Source organism: Manis pentadactyla, chromosome 2, assembly GCF_030020395.1.
Source record: "Manis pentadactyla isolate mManPen7 chromosome 2, mManPen7.hap1, whole genome shotgun sequence".
Lineage (NCBI taxonomy): Eukaryota > Metazoa > Chordata > Mammalia > Pholidota > Manidae > Manis > Manis pentadactyla.
The window spans coordinates 11,499,860-11,527,827 of NC_080020.1; the positions used below are offsets into that span (position 1 = coordinate 11,499,860).

The following is a 27,968-nucleotide window of genomic DNA, read 5'->3' on the forward strand; positions in this document are numbered from 1 at the left end:
ATATACATTTTTTATTTTGATATCATTAATATACAGTTATATGGGCAACCTTGTGGTTACTAGGCTCCCCCCATTATCAAGTCCCCACCACACACCCCCTTACAGTCACTGTCCATCAGCACAGTAAGATGCTATAGAGCCACTACTTGTGTTCTCTGAGCTATACTGCCTTCCCCATGCCCCACCCTACATTATGTGTGCTAATCGTAATGCCCCTTATTCCCCTTCTCCCTCCTTTCCCACCCTCCCCCACCAAGTCCCTTTCCCTTTGGTAACTGTTAGTCAATTCTTGGGTTCTGAGAGTCTGCTGCTGTTTGGTTGCTTCAGTTTTTGCTTTGTTCTTGTGCTCCACAGATGAGTGAAATCATTTGGTGCTTGTCTTTCTCCCCCTGGCTTACTTCACTGAGCATAATACCCTCTAGCTCCATCCATGTTGTTGCAAATGGTAGGATTTGTTTTCTTATGGCTGAATAACATTACTTTGTGTATATGTATCACATCTTCTTTATCCATTCATCTACTGATGGACACTTAGGTTGTTTCCATTTCTTGGCTATTGTAAATAGTGCTGCGATAAACATAGGGGTGCATATGTCTTTTCGAAACTGGGATCCTGCATTCCTAGGAGTGGAATTCCTGGGTCAAATGGTATTTCTATTTTGAGTTTTTTGAAGAACCTCCTCTTTCGGCAATATTAGTAGGATATGATGAGATGTGGTTCCTTTACTTTACAATTCCTGAAATCTGATGGGCTTCTTGGATCTGATGGTTGATACCCAACAGATATCATTAATATTCAGAAATTCTCACCCATTATTTCTCCTGCCCTGTTCTTGCTCTCTCCTCTAATGAGGCTCTGATTACATCTGTGTTAGACTATTTGATACCATCCCATATTTTGGGTGCTGTTATTTTTTTCTCATTTTCTCTTTTGAATCAGTTTGGATAATTTCTATTGACTTGTCACTGTGCTCACTTCTGCTTATGTCCAGTCTGCTATTCAGGCCCATTAAGTGAATTCCTTATTTCTGATACGGTATTTTTCAGTTTTACTGTTTTTTAAAATAGTTTCCATTTCCCTGTTGAAATCCCCTATTTTTTCACACATGTTGTTCACCTTTTCCACACTGTCCTTCAGTGTATTTTTTAAATTCTTTCTTACAATTTCCCTATCTCTGCTCACATTATTCATCTGTTCCTGAATGCTGTCTACTTCTTCCATTAGGGTCCTTAGCATATTAATCATGTTATTTTAATTCCTGGTGTGATACTTCCAACATCCCTGCCACATCTGAATCTGGTTCTGATTCTTACTCTGTCTCTGTTTACTGTGGTTTTTGCCTTTTAATTTTTTTTGTAAGCCAGACATGATGTACTTGTTAAAAGGAACCAGGGTATGTAAGTGATGTATTGGTAAGGTGCTGGGGAAAGGAAGTATTCCAGAGTCCTATGACATTTTTCCAGCTTTCCTGGGGTACTACTGACAAGTAAAATTATGTACATTTGAAGTGCACAAAGTGATGATTTGATATGTATATACTTTGTGAAATGACTACTGCAATCAGGTTAATTAACACAACATCACCTCACAGTTATTTCTTCTTTTTTTAATTGAAAATGCTTAAGACTTATTCTTCTAGTAAATTTTAAATGTAAAGATAATATTTTTAACTACAGGCACCATGCTGCGTATTAGATCTCCAAAATTTATTCATCTTATAACTGAAGGTCTATATCCTTTGACTAGCATCTCCCACTGGTGCCTTGCCTAGTAACAACCATTCTATAATTTGTTATGATTTCAACTTTTTCTTAAAAGATTCCATATATAAACAACATCATACATAGTATTTGTCTTTCTCTGTTCAGCTTACCTCTTTTAGCATAAAGTTCTCTAGGTTTGCCCATGTTACAAATGGTGGGATTTCCTTAGTTTCTCATGGCTGAATAATATTCCATCTTATGTATGTATGTATGTATATGTGTGTATACACACATATACATATATACATGCACACACACACACATATATTTATATTCACATGCACCACATTCTTTTCTATTCATCTGTTGACAGTAGTCCCATGGTTTGGTCTCAATCTTTTAGTGATCCTATGTCCTGGGTCTCACCCCCTTCCCAAAGATGAGACAGGAAGGTTCAAAGGGGCTACAACTGAGTTTTCCCTTTCTCCAGGTCTGTAAAGCTCTGGTCAAACAGTATCTTTTGAGGGCAGGCATGTTAAGAAACATGGAATGCTCTGGCTCACAGCAGTCACTTTGCACCTCCCTCTGATGGGAGCACAGAGGATTTTCCTCTGATCTTCACTGTGAGAACCTGATAGGGCTCCTGACTGTAAGACTCCCCAAAGTGTAGAATCCCCACTAAGACTAGACCCCCTGGATCCTTAACCCTCAAACTTGTTTTCACTAAGCCTCCCACAATTCCCAATCACAGCTTAGATTCCTCACCCAGGCACTGGCTTCCCCAGAGGCCTCTCTTCTGGTAAGCTGTGATTCTCTGAATCCATCTGTCTGTCTCCAAATTTGTGGGCAGTAGTTTGTTCTGTGATCTCAGTTCTCTGACAGAGGTAAGACAAAAGCAGTCGGTTTTCAGTTTGTTCAGCTTTTTTCTTGTTATATGGATAGGAGTGATTTCTAAGTTCCTTAAATGCCTGACTGGAAATTGAAAGTACCTTTAATATATTTACCACAGCTATTTTAAAGTACTTATCAGCTAATTCCAAAACTGGGGTCAATTGCAGGTCCTGCTTCTAACAACCTCTTTTTCTTTTGATTATGAGTCACACTTTTTTTCCTTTTCGAAGTCTCATATTTTTATTTTTTGCTGGACAATGTGTGCAAAAGAATAGTAGAGACTGAAGTACAGAATGTTTATGCTTGATGGAAGAATACTACTTTAGGCTGCTGCTAATTACCTGACAGGAGAATGGTAATAGTAAAATTTTAGAAAAATGTTAACATATTCAATATTAAAATAAATAAATAAAATATTAAATACTAAAATATTAAAGACCTGTAGATGGTCTATTTTAATAAGATTGTAAATCAAACAATCAGAAAGACATCTACAAGTCACTTAGGACCTTTTCCCATAAGCCTATAAACTTATGAAATGGAAAGAACACAGATGATAAACCAGAGACATTTAATGACCAGCAGGGCTGAACATTCAGATTTGGCTGACTCTCCATTTAAGAATTATTCAACATTTAAATCCTGCTAAGTTGAGATCCATCTAGGGAAAGGAGAAATGAAAAACAATCTAACTCATGCATACTCCTATCATGCCCTTGAAGAAGTGCTTTTGATATTTCAGGTCAAATGGTGGGTCAGCAAAGTGCTTGAATTCTCAATAATCCTGCCTTCAGGGAAGCAAGGGGCCCTTATTATGCTTGCCTCCAATTCTACTGCTGCCAGAATTTTTAGTTTATAGTGTCCTAAGTATACATTTCTTCTTACCTCCCTTCACTGGCTTTCTTTTCTAATTTGGCCTATAAGAAATGCAAATACTTACCTCCATTTGAAGCATTACATTTTTAAAAATTCTTGCTCTTTCTTGCAGCCAAGTCCTATCCAGATACATCAGTACATTTTCTCTTAACATATCCTTAAACCTACAACTAATGTGAATGGAAAAGTATTTGTTATCTATTTAATTGAAATTTAAATTATATATTTTGTTTGACTGTATATATTTTGTTTGACTCTCCCCTTTCCCCCAAAATCTCATTTGGCTAAAAACATCCAAGAAATCAATTCGGTGCATGCCTTTGAAATATTTTAAATCTATTCTGAGTAGAACTGCACTTTATATAATCAACTGAAACAACCCAAATTTCAGATCCAATTACATAAAGCAAATTTATTACAGTACAAATCCAGAAGGAAGTATTTTTATGTCGATTTGGCATTTGGTTTGATATGAAACATAATGTGTACCATAAAGAGTATTACTAAAAATAGTAATCACTTATTAAAATCTTTGAGAAGAAAACAGACTTTCTTTTTCACATATGCAATTACCTGAAATGTGGAAATTAACAGAAAAATAGATTTTATGATAATTTTTTAAAAGACAGGCATATTTAAAAGTAATGGATTTCTCAGAATTTTGGACTATTTGGTAAGATCTTTGCTCTTTATAAGGAAGTTTGATGACTTGTAAGACCTAAGAATCTTTAAAAAAAAAAAAGTGCTAAAAATAGAGATGTATGTACTGATTATATACAAGCATTTATTATAGTGCCTCCCCAACAAGGAAACAACTAGTATGTCCAACAGGAGGAAAATGGTTAAATAATCATGATTTACAATACAGTAATCTCTAGCTATTAAAAAATGTGTCTCAGAAGAATTAGCAAAGATGTTTACTATATATTGAGTATAGGCTACAAACCATATGTAATATGACAGTATCTTTATAAAGACATAGAAAGCATTATCAGTAATTTTCTCTGATTAATTGAAATTTAAAGAATTTGTTCCTTTGTGTTTTCCTGTGCTTAATTTTCTATATTATCATATTAGTACCATCAAATATTATGAAAAACCTTGGTTGGGGGGATGATGGATGCACTGACTGTCTAACCCCTACCTTTGTGACATTTTGGGGGCCTCCTTAAGAGAGGCAGAAGAAGACAGCTATTATTAACAAGAACAAGAGGATAAAGTAGTCAGTCTATGAGGTGCTTAAAAGGACTTCCGTCATCAGTGGCACAAATGCCCTATGTTCCCATTTCCTTTTTTAAGCAATTATAATAAAATTACACTATAATATCAGTAGGAATTTGCAAGATACTATAATTTTAATTGAGCAACTAGCTGACAGAAACAAGAGCACTCAGATTATTAATCAAGGAAAATGATGAAAAAGAACTCCTGATTTAATGTTAATTGCTACACTAAATTGTCATTATTTTAAGGAAAAAAATCAATACCTCATAGCTAGAAACCAAGTAACACTATTAACCAAAACTGTTTTAAAAAGTGGCTTTTCTTCCCTCCTCCTATTCCCCCCATTACTCACATTAATAGTGACACTTAAAGAAAAACTATCTGAAAATTACTAAAGACTTATTTTTATTTTACTGTATAAGCCTTTCAAAGTTCTGATCTTTTTTCTTTAATTATGTATTTTTTATTTAATTATATATATATGGCTGTTCAAGTTATATGCTTCCTGAAACTTTACTTAAAAGATACCTGATGAGAAATTAAAAACACAATGAGGTATCGCCTCACACCAGTTAGGATGTCCAACATCCAAAAGATAAACAACAACAAATGTCGGCAAGGATGTGGAGAAAGGGGAACCCTCCTACACTGCTGGTGGGAATGTAAATTAGTTCAACCATTGTGGAAAGCAGTATGGAGGTTCCTCAAAAAACTCAAAATAGAAATACCATTTGACCCAGGAATTCCACTCCTAGGAATTTACCCTAAGAATGCAGCAGCCCAGTTTGAAAATGACATATGCACCCCTATGTTTATCACAGCACTATTTACAATAGCCAAGAATTGGAAACAACCTAAGTGTCCATCAGTAGATGAATGGACAAAGAAGATGTGGTACATATACACAATGGAATATATTATTCAGCCATAAGAAGAAAACAAATCCTACCATTTGCAACAATATGGATGGAGCTAGAGGGTATTATGCTCAGTGAAATAAGCCAGGCAGAGAAAGACAAGTACCAAATGATTTCACTCATCTGTGGAGTATAAGAACAAAGCAAAAACTGAAGGAACAAAACAGCAGCAGACTCACAGAACCCAAGAATGGACTAACAGTTACCAAAGGGAAAGGGACTGGGGAGGATGGGTGGGAAAGGAGGGATAAGGGGGAATAAGGGGCATTAAGATTAGCACACATAATACAGGGGGTGGGGCATGGGGAAGGCTGTACAACACAGAGAAGACAGTGATTCTACAGCATCTTACTATGCTGATGGACAGTGACTGTAAGGGGAGTATGGGGGGGGGACTTGATAATGGGGGGGGTCTAGTAACCATAATGTTGCTCATATAATTGTACATTAATGATACCAAAAAAAAAATTACCTGATGAATGATTGCAAAATTTGTAAACTAGCATAAAAACATTCTTTTAAATTCTTATTCTTCCTAACAACTTTAGATCATAAATAAATTTTGCATAAAACTTCCCTCATCTCTTGTAATATATTTCGACTCAGTGGAAAACCCCATATAAAATAAAGATTCGCCCAAAATGTACATGCCGTGCATTATGTGCAAGTGTTGTAGCAGGTTATAATATTTGCATGTTTCCCTATTTGATGACCATCCTGATATCAATCATACATGCTTTTTAACTTCTAAGTAGGCACCAAATAGATTTGGTGTAGGCTGCATTGGAGGAGTACTGAGTGAATAAACACTAACAGATCAATGGTAATCAATGATTTACTATTCTGCCACCAGAAGAGTGTCTTAGTTTTCTAAAATTTGGCACATATATCACTATACTCCTTTTGTAAGGCTCTTCGGGAAGTGAGCACAGATGCACCAGGGAACCTGAAAGCAGGGTTTGCTCTGAAAACCTCCCAGCCCTGCTCCTTGAGTGGGAGTGGGCACCCGTCCCATGCAGGTCTAGGGATCAGCCTCTCTAGGTCCTGGGTCTCACCCACTTCCCAAAGGTGAAACAGGAAGGTTCAAAGGGCTACAACTGAGTATTTCCCTTTCTCCAGGTCTGTAAAAGCTCTGGTCAAACAATTTCTTTTGAGGACAGGCATGTTAAGAAAAATGGAATGCTCCAGCTCACAGCAGTCACTTTGCCCCTGGCTGGGCCCCACAGTCACCCTCACCATCAGCTCGTTTCTCTCTGCACATTATTTTGTCTTTCTTTACCCACTGGCTTCCTCTGTCTTCTCATAAACGCTGCCCCTCCCCAACTTCAGCTGGTAGATAGTCATTAAGACTTCTTCAGTCCTGGGTGACATGTCAGAAATAGATCCCATAATAAACTAGCAAATTCACTGTGTTCCTTAATTCAGTCTTCCTGAAAGAATATGACTAACCCAGCTCATCTTTCAATTCAGATACACAGTATCTAATTTCATGGGTCACATCTCTGATACACGCTCCAATCATGATCTCTGGAGTAATTCCTAGCAACCTGTAAAACTCCTAAGTGATTCTAATAGAGACAGAATTGAGAGCCACTGAGGAGGCCAGTACCCATCCCGGGTCCACTCATGACGCTGGAGTGGATGATGTGTAGAAAATGAAACCTAGGCTAGAGTGGTGCATCAGTTGTCTGTTGCACTATTCCTATTGCATCAAAATACCACAAATGTAGTGGCTTTAAACAACACAAATTTGTTGTCTTACAGTTCTAGAGTTCAGGGTCTGACATGGGTTTCACCAAGCCACAGTCAGGGTGCTGGCAGAGCCGTGTTCTTCCTGGAGGCTCTGGGGGAGAACCCATCTCCTTGCCTTTTCCAGCCCCCAGAGGCTGCCTGCACTCCTTGGCTTGAGGTCTCTTTCATCTTCAAAGCCAGCAATGGCTGACTGAATCCTTCTCAGTCACATCCCTCAGACACTGGTTCTTCTGCCTCTTCCTTCCCCATTTAAAGGACCCCTGTGATTACACTGGGTCTGCCCGGATAATCCGGGATACATACCCTCCTCCTCTGAAGGCTAGTTGATGAGGAACCTCAATTCTCCCCTGCCATGTCACTTAATATCCCCAAGGCTCCAAGGATTGAGATGTGCACATCACTGGAGGGGCACTATTCTGACTACCATAAGTGGACCATGTGGAAAGAAACATACTTTGTGGGTAGTTTTACGTTACAAGAGACTGTGGCCAAGCAGGCACCACAAACACGACTAACCTAAAACTATGCTATTAAAGCAGGAGACACAGCTTGACTAGTAAAACTTCAACAGTTTATGTTAGCTTTCATCACTTATACTCTATTCCAGTAGACATTTCAGCCATAAAAACAAGAGACTATAGCATTCTTACAAAGATATATGAATGCAAACAGAAACATTTTACCTTCTAATAACTTATAAGCTATATTCCTATAATTATATGAATTTACATATTTTATCAACCACCACCACCAAAAGCCAATTGTAATTAGTTTAGATTCCAGAAGAAATTTATTTTATAACTCATTTTAAGTAATTTCCAAATTACTTTTGCTTTAGTCAATGATTACGGATATATTAAAAATGTAACAGTAACAATATAGTACAATTCATTTAAAGAAAAAATACTTATCTACAGTGTTTCTTCCTCAAAATAAATAAAAGTAGTGGAGTTTTTTTAAAAACATTCTCATGTGCTTGAGACTAGCAGTATGTGAAATTTCATGGATGATTTTCTAGTTATTAACGGAGTTTCTGAAAAACTGAACTGTGAAAACCTGTCACCCAAAATGCAGTGTAAATCATTTAAACCAAAAAGGAGTGGGATGATGTGAGAAAAGAAGATCACGATATAAATGCAAAAGTTAGGGTAAAAACACTAACTTGAAAAAGCTTTGAAGGAGAATGCATTTTCATGCATATCTGAGTCCTAAGAAATGGAATATTTCTTGGCTATTCCATATTAATGTTCAAAATTAGAATAACACAAAGTCCTTTCTTATGTTTGTATTTGCCTGTACTTACATAACCTATGCATGCATGTTCTACATATATGTAACAATCAGCTTATCTGTTGACTTCCATTTGGGAGTCAGGACCTGCATCTTAACTTTTAGTACATTAAAACAGGCAAATCTCACTATTTTTGGCTTCATCCTTAGACTCATTGGAATATTATTCAATCAACAAATACTTATTGACCATCTACTCTATGCCAGGCATATTACATGAGGTGTTAACTAGTTTTCTCACTTTATCACATTTTAAAAGGCTCAATTAGTCCTGTCCAAGTTAAACAAATAATTCACTTTTTTAAAAAGAATTACCAATTATTTTATCCTCATTTTAGTAAGCTTCTAAAAATTAAAACTATCTTAAATCTATGTTTGGTCATATTTAATCATTGGTGAATTGATCAATTCTAACTTTACTTCTTCATCACATAAAAGTAGAATCACAAGACCAATGAGGGAGTAACAGTAATTCCACATGGGGAAATTAAGGAGGGAGGGAGGGTCTTTCCTCCAAAACAGCAGTCTCTTAGTAACTGTTGAATTGAAATTGATTTGCTAATGCTAAAATTAATAAAATGTCATTGTTACAGAAAACAGGTGCTCTAGAAATGAAATGACTTACTTAGACTGCTTAGCTGGCGAATGATAGCAGCAAGAGTACTGTTGGTGACACATTCAAGTTCACTGGTAATCCCTTCGGGCAGGGCTCCCCGGCACAGGTGCCGGGGTTCAATGTTCCTCTTCACTAAAGGCATGGCTCACGATCTGAAAATTAAAAAGACATTTTTTAAAAGCCCATATTCACATTTTAATAAACATAGAGTTTTAATTCCCTTCGAAGTTGGTTCTTACCTAGGAATTTCATTCCCCTTTCATTTCTATGTGAGAAACAGAGAAATATGCACCAGATGTTGAATTACTTAAATTAATTTTATAGATTTCAAACATATATATGCACAGTACGATCCTACTTTTACAGAAAAATAATGTATGCGAGATGTGCAGTGAAGCATGAGTGACTGAACACTCGCAGTTTTTACCTTCCCTCCCCTCTCCATGACAATGACGAGGGAAAAGCCACAAGCCCACAAGGACTAAAAGCAGGAAGAGATGCAACAGCCCCAACAGCGGACGGAGGTTGACGGAGAAAAGGCCATACCTAAGCTGCAAGTGGAGGGGGCAGGAAGCAAGCACCTGCACCACAGACCTTTGCCGCACGCAAAGGCTCAGGAACAGGAGGCCCCAGGGACTTACGCTGGGCTTGCAGGGATGAAAATAGGATGGCTGGCTTTTAAAGATCCACTTACAATGCCTGCTCCCTTCCTGACCCGCCCCTCCTCCACCCCACCTGCACGTTTCACTCTCTAGAAAAGGTGAATTTGGGAACCTGACCTTGAGACACTAGGCATAGCTAAAGGGGTGGGGTAGGAAATGTACTGAAACCACACGAAATCAACGTCTCCAGTGGATGGTAAGACAGATTCGTTCCCCCATCCTCACCCGCTAGCTCCCTTTTCCACTTGGCTCCCAGAACACTGGCAGTCTGGTTTCTGCTTTCTGCCCAAAGAGATCAGAACATTCCTTCCTGGGGAATATTTGAAAAGATCTACAAACACTGACATCGGGGCAGGGCTTCCCTTGCTGAAACTGCCAACCAGGTCACGCTACAATACCACCTGTCAATGTTCTTTCCCAACACACAGCTTCCAACCAGCTTTCACACCTTAGACTTAAAAAAGGTCAGATACTGAAGGATCATCAGACATTTCAGGAAAGCCTTCCCCATTAGCCTGGGATTCCTTTCACTTCTCTCCTCAAAAAGGACATTATAAATAAAATAAAATTTCAACTCTTTGTTAAGGGCTATACAGTTTCAAAGCTACTACCTATGCAACCGGTCACTGCTCACACGGTAGTAGAAAATCCAAGGACTGGGCTGTACTGTCATGTTGATGACATTATTACCATGGCCAGCTTGCAGGAGAGCAGAAACACAGAGAAGCCTAGAAATTTGGGGACATATATTAGCAGTCAAACCAGCCCTCAAATGTCAACCTGGAATTCTTGTTCTGTGAGACAAATAATGTCCTATTTGTATAAACCACTTGAAGTAACACTTATTCCCAACTGGTATAATAACTGAATGGCACACTGAATGTAAGCACCTGGAATGTGGTGTGCATATAACAAATCTTTGCCTTTTAAAACCTTTGTTCATGCATCTGACAAATACTGAGCACCTACACATACCTGACAGCGGCAGCATGCATGGTGACAAGGACCCAAAGGTGAGTAAAGCAGACAAGGACCCCCCCAGGGGATTTTATTCCAGAGAGGAAAGTGATGCATCGATCCAACCACAGGTTAACAGACTTGGGGTTCTGACACCGTTTTGGGGGGTGGGGGCTGAACTCTCAGAGGAGTCACAGGCAGCCTCTGCTGACCTGAAATCTAAGCGTGAAGAGGGCTGGCTCACAAGGAGCCGAGGGAGAGCGCCACAGAGGCAGGTGAGCAGGTGTCAGCGCTGGAGGGAAGGCTCTGGTCAGTGATCCCGTGTTTTTACTGATGATTCTTGCCTTGTGTCCATTAAGGTGGTGGCTGGACATACTGACCATGCTTCAGATTCCAACACTACTCCATCCACTGGCTCAGGTACACCGCCTACAGGACACCACCTCCCCTTCCCATGCCTCAGTGTGTCCCTGTAAAGTGGGGGCAGGAACAGCACCACCTTACAGAGCAAGGATGCAATGAGTTCTCACACGTATAAATCACTTAGAACAGTACCTGGCACATAGTAACACTCGAAAAATGTGACTGATTATATTAACTTTATTGTATCTTACACATGTTGTTATAATGTTAACTATTATTCCTATTATAATAAAAAAGTAACAGCTTACTGATCAAGGATAAGGCTGAACCACAGAAAATAGAGAATATTTACATAAAAATCATGTAAAAGAAGAGATACCCAAGGAACAAGGGCTGAAATATGAAAATTCTGTAAGGTTCTGGCAAAAACATAAAAGCATTACTGTGAGTTGTTACTTCTTTTCAGGAGAATAATTGGAGTAATAGAATGGTATCTGATCACAATAAAATAAACTAGAAAACTAGAATTCTCCAAAGAAAAAAAAAGAAAAATTAATAAACTGAATAAAAGCATAAAGTGTGGGAAAGAAAAATACTGAAAACCGATCAGTAGGGACCCACTCCGTGAGAACTAAAAGGAAATCAAGCAACAGAAGCCGCGATGCGCATAAGGCAGCACAGAGCAACACGGGGCGGCGGGGGTGCAGGCGTGAGCAAGAGGGATCGGAGGGCGCGCGGATCAGCTGATGAACTGGGTTTCAACAGGGACCCGAATTCACCAGCAGTCTGCTCAGAATGCTGGTTTGTGACACTGGCCGGAGCATGAATTAGCTTTTAAATAATTTCTCAAATGGGGTTTCATAAGAGCTTGGGATAAACTTAAGATCTAGAAGCTTAATACTATGTCTGTAATATTCCCCGCTTCCACATTCATTCTGTATTTATTCAGAATAAAATGTCACTCTTTTCCCTTATTTTTAAACCCCTGACATGCCCGGAAACTTGCCAATATAGCATCTCCCTGGCCCACCACCGCCATTTCTTTGGAACCTACAATTGTTCAAAAACACAGAATCTTAACTCTATACAGTCCACGCAGACGTCCCACAACGGAACCGCTGCTACTTCAATGCCTCTCTTCCATCATCTTCTCTGAACTGAGTAGCTCCCCAAGGCCAGAGGCTGTCACAGGCTGTTGCCTGCACAAGGACTCTCCTGATGGCGCAGTTAGAAGTGCTCACCTGCTCTGCCACCCCACCCCAGCCCTGCCAAAGGCCTCTAGCTTTAAGGCATGCCCCTCCTGTGCCCAGTGAACGGCTGACTTGATGTGGCAGGTACGAGGAGGCTTCGTGGGCCCCCGGCAGCCTTGCTGACAGCGCTGACCTGAAGACTTGCTTCAGGTGTTACTAGGGCACAGAAGAACGCTGAACTCTATATACAGAAGAGCATTTCCCATGTCTTTCAGTTTGTATGTCCTGACACTCTTTGCTGACCCTGCAGGGACTGCCCCCCAGGGTCAGCCAATTCCCAGAGCAGTCAACTCACCCATGAGCTTGACTTCCGCATGCAGACCTACCAACCCAGAGCCCAAAACCACCACCTCCTCTATCTGCTCACACTCTGGACACGGTCCACCAGCCCTAATCACCCCAGGGCCAGGGACCAGAACACTAGGGACATTCTGCCCTAGAGCCTGCTGAAATAACTCAAATCAGCCAATGTGAAGCCTGTGACCCGGCTCACACATTCCTTCCTACAAAAACTATAAAGGCCTGTACCCCCAGTTCCCTCCCCAAGCCCTTTCCCCTGACCCACCCTGGTGCTGCCCTGTTTGGCCCCACTTTGGGATCTGTGAGTAACAGACTGTTTTTTCAGTGGCAGTCCTCTCCTATCTGTTGGCCTCACTTATACTTCACATTGTCTATTAATATTTTATATTTTCAAACAATAGGGACGTCTGAGAAGGACTCAGGAGACTTGACATGTCAGCTGTTCATTCATTTCCCCACTTACTATTCCAAGCAGCATGCAGGGGTCTGCGTGCCTAGAACAGGACTAGGACTGGTGGTCGTCTCTTCTCTCATTGCGGGATTTAGGGACTGAGTATGAATTCTGTGTTCCCCACAATGCCTTTCTCAGTCCACAGCACAACTTGAGCATTCAAACATGCCCCTCGTTATATACCCATGTATGTATGCTTTCCTACTTCTAGTCGGCCTTCTCTTTGGGCACTTTGCCTGTTACTGATCCAGTGTTCCTGCTCCAACCAGTTAATGCTAGCCGTCACCTCTCACTCTCACCATACCTTTATTTGGAGTCACACACTTGTCTTAATACATAAGACAAGAGAGGGAGGGCATGCTACTGTCTTTACAATTCCAGAAAAAGCGGTTTTGTAAATTTCTAGTTACCCAGCAATGACTTTTATGGCTTTCTATTTCAGTGTGAAGTACCCTAACAGATGGATTTTTTCAGACAGTCAGTCTTACTTTATGTGACACTAATCCAGTTTTGAATAAACTGAACAGCAAAGAGGTAAAGGAGAAATTGCTGGGTCAGGCATTACTCTTAAAAATGCTTTGCACTTACAAAAATAAACATGTCTGAACTAACCCAATTAGTCACTAACAAACTACTTAATATGCCTCTCAATTCCTTCACTGGAAGAACTATGACCCATCTAAATCATTCTTCAAGTTATTCTATATGCTAAGAAAGAAACAGAGAGGTTACATAAGGTGTACTATTAAACCTGTAGTTTGTCCAACTTTTCTGGGAAATGTTTCAGAAAAAGACAACCTGGTTCACAAAGCAGTGAGCTAAATTCCAGACACAGAGGAAACCAGGCCAGAGTCCTCCCCGAGGAGCGTGGCAGTAGAAGGACCTTATCCAGCTCAGCTGCTGCCCTCTCGAACAGCAGAGATGCATAAATGAAGACTGACAAAGTTAATCAGCAGCAAGAAATTAGAATGAAATAACTGGAGAAACTGGCCAAGCCAAGAGGAAGACAAGGGCTCCACAGTGGCTTTGCCCAGTGCCCTTCAGACCACAGGTGGCTAAGAGGGAACACGCAGCCCAGCCTCCTCCCCTCCTGCACCAGGGGTCAGACTTGCATCGTGGTTTGATGGTCTGCCTGCCTTTTCTCACCTTCTGTTTCCTTTCACACAGGCATTTCTCCGCATCAGCCCCTGCAGGTGTGATCCCGTCCTGAGAGCTCTCTCAAAGGGCCCAGACAAACCACGGGCACCGAGAGTGGTCTAAAAAAACACAGCAGGGAGATGGGGCCTTGGGACTTGCTCACGTATCATTCTGCAGGTGAAAAGGATGCCATCCTCAGGGACAGGAGGGCAGGGAAAATACTGCCACAAGGTCGTGGTTTAATCGCTAAAGATTTCACTGGTAAGTGACCTGGAAAATGTCCTGGTAAAGGGAAATGGCGTGACAGGCATAATAATGCAGATACTTGGAAGATCCAGAAGGAAAAACACCTACAAACACAGTAGAGCTGGCTAGTTCCTGCTAGGCTGTACCAATGCTCTGCATAAGGGCAATGACACTAACAGCCACAAACAGCAGTTAACAGCTAAGTGGGAGAACATCAGAGCCTTCCTGGTGGGTGTAAAGGGGTCCTCATCATGACCTGTGACGGAACTGCAGGCTGGTGGCCCAACTGGGACAGTCACACGGATGCTCAAGGCAGGCCCAGGACGTGGTAGAAGACACCTGGGATCCTGAAAACTGGAACAGGGACTTGGATAGATGCCCATGAGGATGCTGAGTGTGAACACCGCCCCGCCGGGGCCCTCAGGGAGTGGTTAGCACTGCCATGCTGGAAGATGGCGCAGAGGCCACCCCCCCAAGTCAGCAGATGACCCCCACATGCCACCCACATTGCTTCCGGGACACCAAGTTCATAGCTAGTGCTGGGCCCCCCAGCGGGTGCAGGGGGAGACTGTCATCATGTGGACTGAACAGAATGAGCAAGAGCTGGGCAGCTAGAACACTGGAGGCCTTGGGAAGACTTCATGTGCTCCTCGGTGCAGGAGAAAAACCCTGTGATGATTCAGGGACTGGCGACTCCAGTGAAGTTGCTAGGAGCCCAGTGGTCAGGGACGTGCTAGGATATGCCCTCCTAAGTAAGATAAATCCACTGAGAAGGAAGCACAGGGCCCGTTAGGAATATTGGCCCACAGACTGGGTGACAGGGCAGCCGTCAGCTTGAGTGGGGTCTGGAGCAGGAGAGGACTCTGCAGCGGGCCCAGGCTGTGGTGCAGGCAGCCTAGCTGGTTAGGCCGATGACCCAGTGCGCCCTGGATGGTGCAGGGCTGTTGGTGGTGGGAAAAGATGCAGAATGAAGCCAGATGCAAGTTCCAGGGGGAATCAAATGCATGCCCATGGGACTCTGAAGCAAGGCCACGCCATCACAGCAGGGAATCACAGGACCTTCGGAAAAAAGCTCTCTGTGTATTCCGGCCCTGGTAGAGACCATGGAACAGCAAGGGACCTGGCATCTGATGCTGCGTTTGTCAGCCAGATTACTAGGCTGACTAGTCCCCCATGAGATGGAAATGGTTCGTGCCACATCGAGCCACAGTGGAAGGCATCAGTCACATGACCTCCAAGTCCTCCACCTCAGCCGCTCGTGCCCTCCACACCTGGGACCTCTGGCAACATGCTGACTGGTACATCCAGCAGGAGGAGGAGGGAAAGCCTGAGCCTGGTTTACGAACAGCTCAGCCTGACAGGTGGGTACAAGCTGAGAATGGACATGGCTTTGCTACAGCAGCGTTTGGGAATGGCCCGTGGAGACAGTAGAGAGAAGACCGTTCCCATTGGTGGAGCTGCGAGCAACCCAGCAGTGCCCTGTTTGTGTGGACAGAGGAGGCTGAGCTGAAATATAAACAGGTATGGGCAGCTGCCGACAACCTGGCTGTGTGGCCAGGGGACTAGAAGAAAGGAACTGGATGGTCAGTGACAAGGAGGTCTGGAATAAAGGCATGGGGATGGACATCTGGCAGTGGGCAAAGTGTGAAGACTTGTGTCGTACGTTAACCCCACTGCGCAGTGTCCCACCATGGAAGAGGCGCTGAATACAAAGTAGACAAAATGCACCAGACGGCAGCACTGCCCCCTCCAGAACTGACTGAGGGGATCACCCATTATCACATCTGACAGGGGCCTGCTTCACAGTGGGGGAGGTTTGGGATGGAGCTGTCACAGTGCGTGACAATCACATACCACCACCCAGAGGGGGACGGCCCACTGAGCCCTGGAACGGTCTCAAAGCACACTGGAGCACCAACTCCGGGGAGACCCTTGGAGCGTGGTGCTCACTGCACGATGCAGTCTGTCTGTGAAGGCAGAGACCAAGAAGGACACATGGGCTCAGGAGCCAAGGGGTAGAGGCAGGAATGCCCTCCTTATCACCACTGCCAAGAGCCCAGTGAATGGTCCTGTGCTTCCATCCCTGATCCTAGACCCTGTGGGGGTTGGGGCTCCAGTCCCAAACAGGGCTTGCTCCTGCCAGGGGCATGGTTAAGGCCCCACTGGGCTTTAGGTTCCAGCTCTGAACAGTACTCGGGACCCACTCTGCCAGAGGACAGTCCCCACACTAGCAGAGGATGCTGACTGCAGCCAGGATGAGGAACGGGTGCTGCGTTTACAGAGGGGCCAGAGAGGGGCCATGTGTAGAAACCAGTTGAGTCATCTGGGATCCTGGCACCTGTAATCCCATCCTGCATCTGCCTGGGAGGATATGGATAACTTAATTACCTGCAGTCCCTGGTGTGGTAATTCTGTGCATGCTGTATATGCACACGTGCACATGTGGACACAACGTCTGCTGATACTGCTGGAGTGTTCACCTTACTAATGAAAGCTTGACATTCCTCACAGCAGGTTCTCTGTACCTTGTCTCAGGAGCTTCCCTACAGAGCAACTCTGTTTCTGTTTTTGCTGAGACCCTGGAACGTGCCTGGGGTTCTAATTTCTCACTTAAGAGTTAGGTTTTTTCCTTACTACTAGAAACCTAGGCAGACGGCAAGCTACTCTCAGGGTGGATGAGCAGTCTTCTACTCAACTTTCAAGGGATCTGACATTTATCTGCGGACCAGGTTCCAGCTTGCGGCCTCAGGAGGCTGGCCCCAGACACACTGCCATCACATGGCAGTGCCCAGCCCCCTCTGCCCCCTGAGCTTCTAACACCCATGGAGGGGCTGCCAGTGTGCTCTTCTCAGCTCAGCAATGTTTTTTAAAAGATGCACATGCACACACATGGTTATACCTTATCCAGCATTTGTGTTCACAGCAATGCGAGTGGCTCATTTCACTTCACTTGTAAGGCATCTCTTAAGAATCCCTTGCCTCAGCCCTGACTGTTCCTTCCTTACTGTAGCATCACATTTCTCTGTCCCCCAACCCTCCCAAGGCTGTCCTCAAATGTACTTTGAATGATAAACAGTGACATACATCAACTATTCTATTCACTAGGTATAGTGAAAACCTGAAATAGGTGACTAGCAGACAATGACACAGATAAAATTACAGGAAATGGGGTAGACAATGTTGAATACAGAGCAAAAATGTACACTCTGTGATGATTTATGTATACCTTACCAAACTAACCCCAAGGCCCTGTGCATACTGACTATACCTTCCCTGTCTTCCTTCCTAGTTGTTGGTAGGCTCTCATGAAAATGTGTGCTGGGCAAAAAAAAAAAAGCAATATTATTTTCATTTTAATATCACATTTCTACTAAAATAAGATACTTAATAGTTCTCTCTATTTTTATTTATTGTACAGTTAACCTAAACCTGAAATTTTCCTCTCTTACTTACTACGTAACTAAATTACTGAACCCCGGCATTTACCTTCTCTAAGTAGTACTCTTCTCATTAAAGCCAATGATTAAAGAATCTCAAAATCATATCAATATGCTTTCTACTTTAAGCCATACTTTTCCACCTATTAACTTATGTAACCTCTTTTAAAAATTCTATATACTGAAACTCGTTTCTCTATAGCATGATTAATTGGAATGTTTTTCTACAAAACTTACAAAAGCAATTTAACAAATGTTTAAAACTGAACCATCTGGGATGAGCAGTCATCTTGGCAATCCAAAAAATTGGTGGATTTTCCCAGATACATTACTGTTACTGATTTTCAGCTTAATTTTATTGTATTCAGAGGATATGCTTTGTCTGAACTCTACATTTGTTGAGATTTGTTATGACCCAGAAAGTGGTTTGTCTTTGTGACTGTTCTACATGTACTTCAAAGAATCAGCTGCAATGATGGATAATGTTATGATCTTCTATATCCTTAACTTTTAATACAATTGTTCTATGAATTACTGGGGAGGTTTTGAAGCTGTCAATGGTTAACTGTAGATTTATCAATTTCTCCCTTGAGGTCTTTCAGGTTTTGTTTATGTATTTTAAAGGTCTGTTGTTGAATATATACATATACTTAAGATTATTACTGTCCCAGGGTCTACTTTGATAAAAATGCAGTCACTCCTTCTTTTGCTCAGTGTTTACACAGTACTTTTTCCTTTTAACATTTCTGTGTCTTTATATTTAAAGTGGGTTCATTTTAAGCAGTATATAGTTGGGTCTTTCTTTTTTTACCCAATCTGACAGTCTCTGACTTTTAATTGCTGTGTTTAGATCATTTACATTCACTGTAACTGCTGATATGGTAGAATTTAAACTTTCCATCTTTCTAATGGTTTCCTATTCGTCCCATCTGTTCTTTGCTCCTTTTTGCCTCTTTTTTTGTCTGCTTTTAATTATTTTTTATGATGTAATTTTTATCTCTACAACTGGCTTTTACTCACTTTTAACTTTTTTTTTTTTTGGTGGCTGCCCTAGGTCTTGCAATATATACATTTAACATATAATAATCTACCTTCAAATAATACTGAAATACATCTACATTGTGAATGAACACTGTAACTTTACAATAGTGAATTTCTACTTCCACCCTCCCATGCTTTGTCCTGTGGGTATCATATATTTTACTTCTTATGTTATAAACATACAATATTGTTGTTTTTACTTTGGACAATCATTGTTTAAAACAACTAAAACAAGGAAAACTGTGATGTTGGCATTTATTCTTTTTACCATATCAGGGTCTCTTAATTTCTTTGTGTGCATCCAAACTGCCACCTGGGGCTCCTCCTGCCTGAAGAACTTCTTTGAACATTTCTTCTTGCAATGAATCCCCTCCGCTTCTGTTTGTCTGGCAATGAATCCCCTCCACTTCTGTTTATCTGAAAAACTATTTCGTATTTATTTTTAAAAGATATTTTTGCTGGGTATAGAATTCTAGATTGACAGCATTTGGGTATTCTTTCCTTTTTTTTTTTAACTTTTGGTACTTTAAAGATGTTATCTCACTGGTATTATCATCTTTGTTTCTCCATTTGTAATGTTTCTTTTCACTTTGGCTTCCTTCAACACTTTCCTCTTTATTTTTGATATTTCAGCAAATTGGTTCTGATGTTTCTAAAACTGGAGGTTGTGGGGAGGGGTCCCTTTTTTTAATCCTGCCTGGGGTTTCTTTTTTATTCTCAGATCTGTTTGTATTTCATTGTTTTTGTTTGTTTTGTTTTTTGCTTCCATTAATTCTCGGCAACTGTTTCCTCAAGTATTTATTCTGGAAAATATTCTCTCTTTTCATTTTGGGTTTCCAATTACATGTATATTACATCAGCAGTGCTGTTTCATAGCTCTTGCATATTCTGTTCTGTCTACCCTTCCTTTCTTTTACCCTGTGAAATAACAGAAAATATATATACTGGTCTCTGCCCCAGGTTCCTGGCAGAGTTCCTAAAACCCTTGAAATTTCCTAAATGATAAGAGCACTAAGAGCATCTTTTGTTCTAATATTTAGTCTCTGATCCCAGTTCCAGACACCAAGCTCCTAAATCCTTTGGGATTTCCTGGGGGATCAGAATATCTTTTAATGACTGTCTTTGTGGGCTCCTACATTAGGGCTGGTCACCAGAAAGTCCAAGCCATGATTAGAATCTTGGAACTTTCAGCCCCACTCCCCATTTTCTGGAGAGGGCAGAGGGGCCAGAAATTGACTTAATGACTGATCATGCCTATGTGATGAAGCCTCCATAAAAATCCCCAGAGTATGGGGTTTGGAGAGCTTCCAGGTTAGTGCACACAGCCACGTACTGGGAGGGTGGGGCACCCTAGCTCTGGGGGGACAGAAGTTCCTGTGCTTGGAACCCTTCCATACCTCACCTTATGTACTTCGTCATCTGGCTGTTCACCTGTATTCTTTAAGAAATCCTTTACTATATGATAAACTGGCAAACGTGTTTCCCCAAATCCTGTGAGCTCTTTTAAGAAATGATCAAACCCAAGGAGGGGGTTGTGGGAGCCCTGATTTATAGCCAGTTTGTCAGACATTCAGGTGACAACTAGGGTCTTACAACTGCCATATGAAGTTAGAACAGCTTTCTGGGGTTGAGCCCTGTGCCTGTGGGGTCTGCAATGGCTCTAGTTATTGTCAAAATTGAATCACATTATAGGACACCCAGCTGACATTGCAGAGAACTACTTGATGTGTGGAAAACCCACACATCTGGTTATCAGAAGTGACTTGTGTGTGTAGTTGAGAAACACAGGAGTGCAGTTTCTTCCTACATACTCTCCTTTTCTCTTTCCCTTTCTTTTTATGTTTCATTTCATGTTTCTTTTTATGTTTTGTTGACTTTAGGTTCAATTACTTGATTCTTTCCTCAACTATTTCCAGTTCGCTAACCCAAGTTATGCTTTTTGTTTCCAGCAGTTTCTATTTAACTTAAAAAAAAAAGTTTCCACTTCTCTGCTGCTATTCTACTCAGGGTCATGCATGTTGTCTACTTTTCCCACTATATCCTTTAATATAGTAGCCACAATTATTTTAAAGTCCCTGTCTGATAGAACCACATCTGGGTTATATCTGAGCCTGTCCCTATGGATTGCTTTATTTCCTAACAATTGGTTGTTCTTTCTTGCCTTTTTCATGCCGTAATTTTCTGCTGATTTCTGTACACCATTTCTAGAACAGTAGTAATTGACGCAAACAGTATTTCTGCCTGGAAATGGGTTTGCATGGTCTTCCAGTATGCTGTTACTGCAGGAGACTGAATTAAGCTGCTCAGTGGTTGAACAGATGTGTTGCTATTGTCATACAGTGGAACATCAAAATCCCCTCGTGATGGACTGTTAACTTGTACCTGGTGTGGGGTCTGCAACACCAGATTTCTCTTGGTTTTCCTGATCCACCCTGCAGGTCCTTCACGCAAGTATCACAGAAGTAATCCCTCTCCACACTCCTGCTTTCCAGCAGAGGATTGCTGTAGACTTCTAGGTGCAGGGTTCATGGTAAGGGCAGAGAAAGTTCTCAATTCTCCTGGTCCAGCCTAAATCTTAGAAGGACCTGTAGAGCTGGGCCTCAGAGCAGGACATCTTCAGCATCTATGCCCCTCTTTCCCCCTGCAGTTAGACTCTGCCTTGCATTTGTCCATCTTTGGCATAAGAGTTTCCTGCTCCTGGTGCAGAAGAAGGAGAACTCTGCTTTGCACCAGTGAAAGATGGTGAGCCTAAGAGGCTGTCCTGCTTTTGCTATTACACTTTGCCCCAGAAGCAGAGGATCTTTGCTGGTTATAAAAGGAAAAAGGGTTTCCTAGCCCTATGCCAGAAGTAGTAGATATCTGCTTGGGTTCTGGGGGCCAGAGGGTTTGCTGTCCTCCCAGAAACTTTGTGTCACTGGAAGGAATGGATGGGGAACAGATATGAAGTTGTGACTGTCCCCCAGTATGATTACCTTCCACATGGCTAAACAACCAACAGGAGTTCTGTCTAGTCTCCAAGCTTGCCTCTAATCTTTCTTAAAGCACCTGGTGGAGGCCTACAGAAAGAGACTGAGAGTGAGTGTAATCTGGGCTCCCAGTTATTTTAAACTTATGTGCTAAGTCACTTTCAACCTTTAAGAACTCATTTTATCCACTTCCATAGTGGTCACCTGTCTCTCCCAGGCTTTGCTAAACAGTGTCCTGTCTTCCCTTAGGAGGGCTTGTCACTCTTCAGAATTTAAGAAAAGTCATTATTTTGTAGATCATCTCTTTCTTACTGATGGAAGCAAAGTTCTCTTGTAACTTTTTACAACCTAATGGAAGAAAAACTCTCCGTCATCACAGTAAGAACAAAATGAACACTCCAATTCCTTTTGTTAAAACTCTAAACTGTTAACTATATTCATTCACAGAGGAGAAAATAAACTAACATTCTTGATGAGTAAATATTTGAGTGTATTCTGTGTGTACAGACTCCAAAATGAGCAAATTATTTTAGAAAGAAGAGTAATACTACTATGTTAATATAGCTAATAGCTTTCCTGCAAAGAATATACTGCAATATAAATTAAACTGAAACCCCCAACTGTCATCATTCTTCAGTTTACATTGAGACTTTAGAAAGGGTTAACTGGATGCACAGTAACTCACATTAACTGCACTAAGTCTTTATTACATATTTTACATCTACATTACTGATAGTTAAAGCTAGGTGAGTGCACAAAATTGAACGAATAGATTATGTGATGGATGTCTTTCTCCACCATGCAGCCATAAACACCATCCTGTAAGTTCTGAGAGCAGGCACAGTTTGCAGAACCCAACAGTAGCAACGACTCTGTCTTTTCTGTTCTTGATGTGCTGGTAACCTTTGCTCTGGCTGCTGTGTGCATGGCAATTAGAGTGCAGTGGTGGTAAGAGCTAAATCACATGGTAGAGACTATATTATACACACCAAACTGAATGTGTGCACACTGCAAATATTTGGCTTTTTTATCACACTGACTTGTGTGTATGTGTTTTGTCCTCAAAATACACGTGGTCCAAGCAGAAGTGGTGCTGTCCCCACACCCATATTGAGCTGATGGACGCCATGCTACCCAATCCTACCTCTGACTTCCCACCATACTTCTCACTGCACCCTTTTTATTTAGAAGATCAAGGCCTATCTGCTTAACCCAGTTTTACGGTACCCTGCCCGCCTCCTGACATTCCCCAGAAGATATTCACCACAGATATTACATTCCCACAGCCAAAGGAAGTCTGGGATTCCTTAATCCCAACCTGCTACATTACCTTCCAGAGCTGCACTGCCTCACCTCCTCCTTTGGGGGACAGCTGTGATTGGCAGAGGGAGGCTGCGTATTTCAATAGCATTTTACTGGGATAAATGCCTGCCTTTTGCTATTTAGAACATGGTCTGTATGTCTCTGCACCATTACGGATAGAAAGATATAGCGACACAACACTGGGGAACCTGGGTTCTCATCCCAGTTCTGCCACTAACACCATATGACTCTGCGAGTTTCCTGATCAGAGAGCACCACAGTCTCTTCTCCAGATGCTCTCCAAACATTTAGTGTGTTTTTATGATGCTTTAGCCAGGGACATACAAAGAATAAACAGACAAAAAAAAAATCCCTTTCCTCAAGAAATTAATGGCTTCATACCTGGGAAGTTAAAGCATTGACTAGAAAGACTCCACTGAGGGGCTGTGGGGAGGGACAACACAGCAGCACAGACCCGCAGCATGTGTCCGGCCCACGGACACTGCTCAATAAGCACTGGACGGAAGAATGGAGTTCTTATTCAAGGCTGGGAAGTAGAATTCCATGATTTTTTTAAAAAATCATCTCTCCTTGCTAAATAGCCTCTACTACTAAGTGCCCCAGGAAAAAAATGTCAATTCATATCAATAGAATAACATAATGATATACCTGTCAAGTGCCTACCTTTGGAGGACATTCAGAGATAAGAAATGATCATTTGTCTTTTGTGGGCTACAAAGTGGCAGGTAAAGACACTTCAGCTGGAAGCCGAGGAAGCAAAACATGTCTGCCTCAGTATCCAAGTAATCTTTGACTTCTAATACCACCCCTCCACTCCCTCTCCTTCCCTCTATTCCTCCCGATACTGAAATGTCTAAGCACATGACCATCTGCTGCAAGGGGCTGGCTGCAAGGGGCTGACTTTAACTATAAAAGGAAAAAGTTGGTCTGTATTTTCAAGGTTCCATTTAGAGAAGATATTTTATTATTTTATTAAATGATGCTTTCTTTCTGCTCTGTGCATAAGCTTTAAAGCCCTCAATCTTAACTCTGTTTTGCACTTTCAATATTCATGACTTTGTTATATTGACTAGCCTTTGGTTAATCGTTGTGGAAATCCAGTTATTTTTGTCCTATTCTACTTCCCAGGTCAGGAAAGCATTCTGCCTAACTCTCTGCAGACCATGATTCAGCATGATAACTGGTAACTCAAATCCCATTTGATATATGCCAGGAAGTAGTACACATAAGACTCTGAGTATAATATATACTCAGTCTCTAAGAAGAATCAGAGACATGGTTGTAAGTGGGTAAGGTAATGACAACTACAATTTAGAACGATCTATGGGATGAGAGAAAGGGGCCACCACCTTTGGCTTGGGATAACAGATAATTTCGTGTTCTTTTTAGGCTCTAGCAATGCTAAATATATTTCTCAATTCAAATGAGGTATTTATAAGAACTGGTGTGTGTGTGTGTGTGTGTGTGTGTGTGTGTGTGTGTGTGTGTGTGTGTGTGTGTGTGTGTGTGTGTGTGATGTTAACTCTTTATAGGAAAGCATTTCAAAAACTATATAATTTGAACTGGAGGAATAAAGAAATAGAAGCAAGTCTAGGTGAGAATAAAAAGAACACCCAATCTAAGCTTCTCCTTAGGTTTCAAAGCCCCAGAAATGACCAAAAAAATCTATATTTAAAATATATGCAACAATACTAGAGGACTGTAAATGATAGGTAATCTCCAAAATTGAAAGGCAAAAGGATCAGATTAAAGGAAGTAACAGGTCTCACACGTGACAGAGAGAATGTGGCCATCAGAGTACGTGGCTATGGAACCATAATGGGAAGCCCCAGGGAATTCACATCAGAAAAATACAAATAGCAACCAACCCAGAGGTAAGAAGATGCCCCCTCTCCCTAACAAGAAGGACATTGCACCACAAGAAATGCTATTTCTCCCTGTATGCGCAAAAACTTAAGTGTGGTTTACCAAGTATTAGAACAATAGAGAAATAGTACAGTCAGCTGATGGATGTGTAAATACCATCAAATTGCCCTTCCAAAGGTTTTATCTAATAAAACTAAGACCAGCAGATCCATGATGTAGCATTTCCATGTCTCATTCTGACAGACACGCCCACTTGAGCACAGGACTCATGTGTAAGAATGTTCACTGCATCACTGTTATAGTGAAAAGTGGGAAGTGTCAACTAACGGGAAAGGTAGCTGTTAAAAGCAACAAGCTCAATACATACAATCTCCCAAACATGGTGACAAATGAAAAAGGCAAGGTTCAGGATGTGCAAACATTACTCTATATTTCCTTTATGTATGTATACATGTGCAAGGCTACCAAAGGTCTGGAAGAAAACATCTCAAATTCATAATGGCAGTTATCTCTATGGGGGATGGGTGGTCATGACAATCAAGTGGCACTTTAATTTCAAATATGTATCCAGTTTTTTAAAGAACATATTCATGTATTACTTGTGCAATGGCAGGTTTAATTTACTGCAAACAACTAGAAAATACCAGATGTATCAATAACAAACTATTACAGGAAAAAAAAAACTGTAATAAACTCAGCAAGTGCAAGAAATGAAATTTTTAAAAAATTTCATGAAAAGGTGCTGCAGTGACCTTCCATATAATAACAATAAATGTCCATGGGTGAACTTAGTCATATAATAGCTAAGACTTACACAATAGCCAGACACTATTATTTTAAATATATTAATTCATTTATCTCTGACAAACTAAGGTAGAAACTATTAATACTTCCATTTTCCAGGGAAGAAACTGAAGTAGCAAGAGTTAAATGAACTTGACCATGTTACCAGGTTATAGCAAAGTCTGAATTCAGACCTGAGTAGAACTGTTCTTACTTACCACACCACCACTATTAAAAGAAAGCAACTAACTCAATTTTAAAAAAAAGCTAAATATTCAAGAAGACATCTAAAACAAAACAACCAGGAAGGCTGTAAATGAAGGGGCTGAAAACACATACCAGGCAAATGCTAACAAAGAGAAAGCCAGTACAGCGATATCAATGTAAGACACAACAGAAACTCAAGTGAAATCAATGAAATAGATGAAGGCAATGACACGTTTCATATCGAGGACTTCTATTATCCTTTTCTGCAGAAGATCCACCATACTTCTTTTAGAAGCAAACAAAAAAATACAAGTTTTAAACTACACAATTAGCAAATTTTAACTGATTATTTTGAAGTTTTGCATATAACAATGTGAGAATGTATTCTTTTCAAACACACATGGAAAACTTGTTTTAAATGGCCATGAACCAGGTAACACAAAAAAGCAACAAATTCCAAAAAGCTGAAAGTACCCAGTAAGCGCAATGCAACTAAATTAAAAATGAACATTTATCAATTAGGGAACAAGGGTAAGTTCCGTCTCCAGTGTTTTCGTCCTTGAATCTGAACCCTGATCTGGCTTCAGACAAGAACCTGGGGTACTTCAGACCAGGCCAAGACTGCCTGATGGTGCCCCAGAAAAGCCAAGTCGATAGTGATCAAAACTAGACTCCAGAAATAATGTATGACCAACCTAGGGCCAACAAATGCATTCACTAATGAGGGGTCACTTCTGCCTGGGGAGGGCAACACCCTTGAAAGGATTAACTCATGTACAGCTAGCTGAGAAGCCGGTCCCAGTGAAAGAGAATATAAATGATAAAAACTCTCAACAAAATGGGTATAGAGGGCAAGTACCTCAACATAATAAAGGCCATATATGACAAACCCACAGCCAACATCATACTTATCAGCGAGAAGCTGAAAGCCTTTAAGATCGGGGAACAAGACAAGGATGTCCACTCTTCCCACTTTTATTCAACATAGTTCTGGAGGTCCTAGCCACAGCAATTACACAACACAAAGAAATAAAGGGCATCCAGATTGGTAAGGAAGAAATTAAACTGTCACTGTTTACAGATGACATGATATTGTACATAAAAAACCCTAAAGAATCCACTCCAAAACTACTAGATCTAATATCTGAATTCAGCAAAGTTGCAGGATGCAAAATTAATACACAGAAATCTGTCACATTCCTATACACTAATGATGAGCTAGCAGAAAGAGAAATCAGGAAAACAATTCCATTCACAGTTGCTCCAAAAAAAATAAAATACCTAGGAATAAACCTAACCAAGGAAGTAAAAGATCTATACTTTTAAAACTACAAGCCACTCACGAGAGAAATTAAAGAAGATACCAATAAATGGCAACACATCCTGTGCTCATGGATAGGAAGAATATTGTTAAAATGGTCATCCTGCCTAAAGCAATCTACAGATTCAATGCAATTCCTATCAAAATACCAACAGCATTCTTCAATGAACTAGAGAAAATCGTTCTAAAATTCATATGGAACCACAAAAGACCCCAAGTTGCCAAAGCAATCCTGAGAAGGAAGAATAAAGCTGGAGGGATTACATTCCCCAACTTCAAGCTCTACTACAAAGCCACAGTAATCAAGACAATTTGGTACTGGCACAAGAACAGAACAATAGACCAATGGAACAGACTAGAGAGCCCAGGTATAAACCCAAGCATATAT

At 41.1% G+C, this 27,968-nt stretch overlaps 1 protein-coding gene across 3 annotated transcripts in view; it reads right to left on the reverse strand.

The window, feature by feature from the left end:
- The window catches only part of WASF3 (WASP family member 3), a 131,009-nt gene that overhangs the window by 39,074 nt on the left and 63,967 nt on the right, over nt 1-27,968 (reverse strand). For all 3 annotated transcript variants that reach the window (XM_057490133.1, XM_036917374.2, XM_057490128.1), the window contains one exon: nt 9,280-9,422. In XM_057490133.1, the coding sequence (XP_057346116.1) occupies nt 9,280-9,412 (133 nt within the window). In that variant the 5' untranslated portion in view covers nt 9,413-9,422. The remainder of the gene's footprint in view (nt 1-9,279; nt 9,423-27,968) is intronic.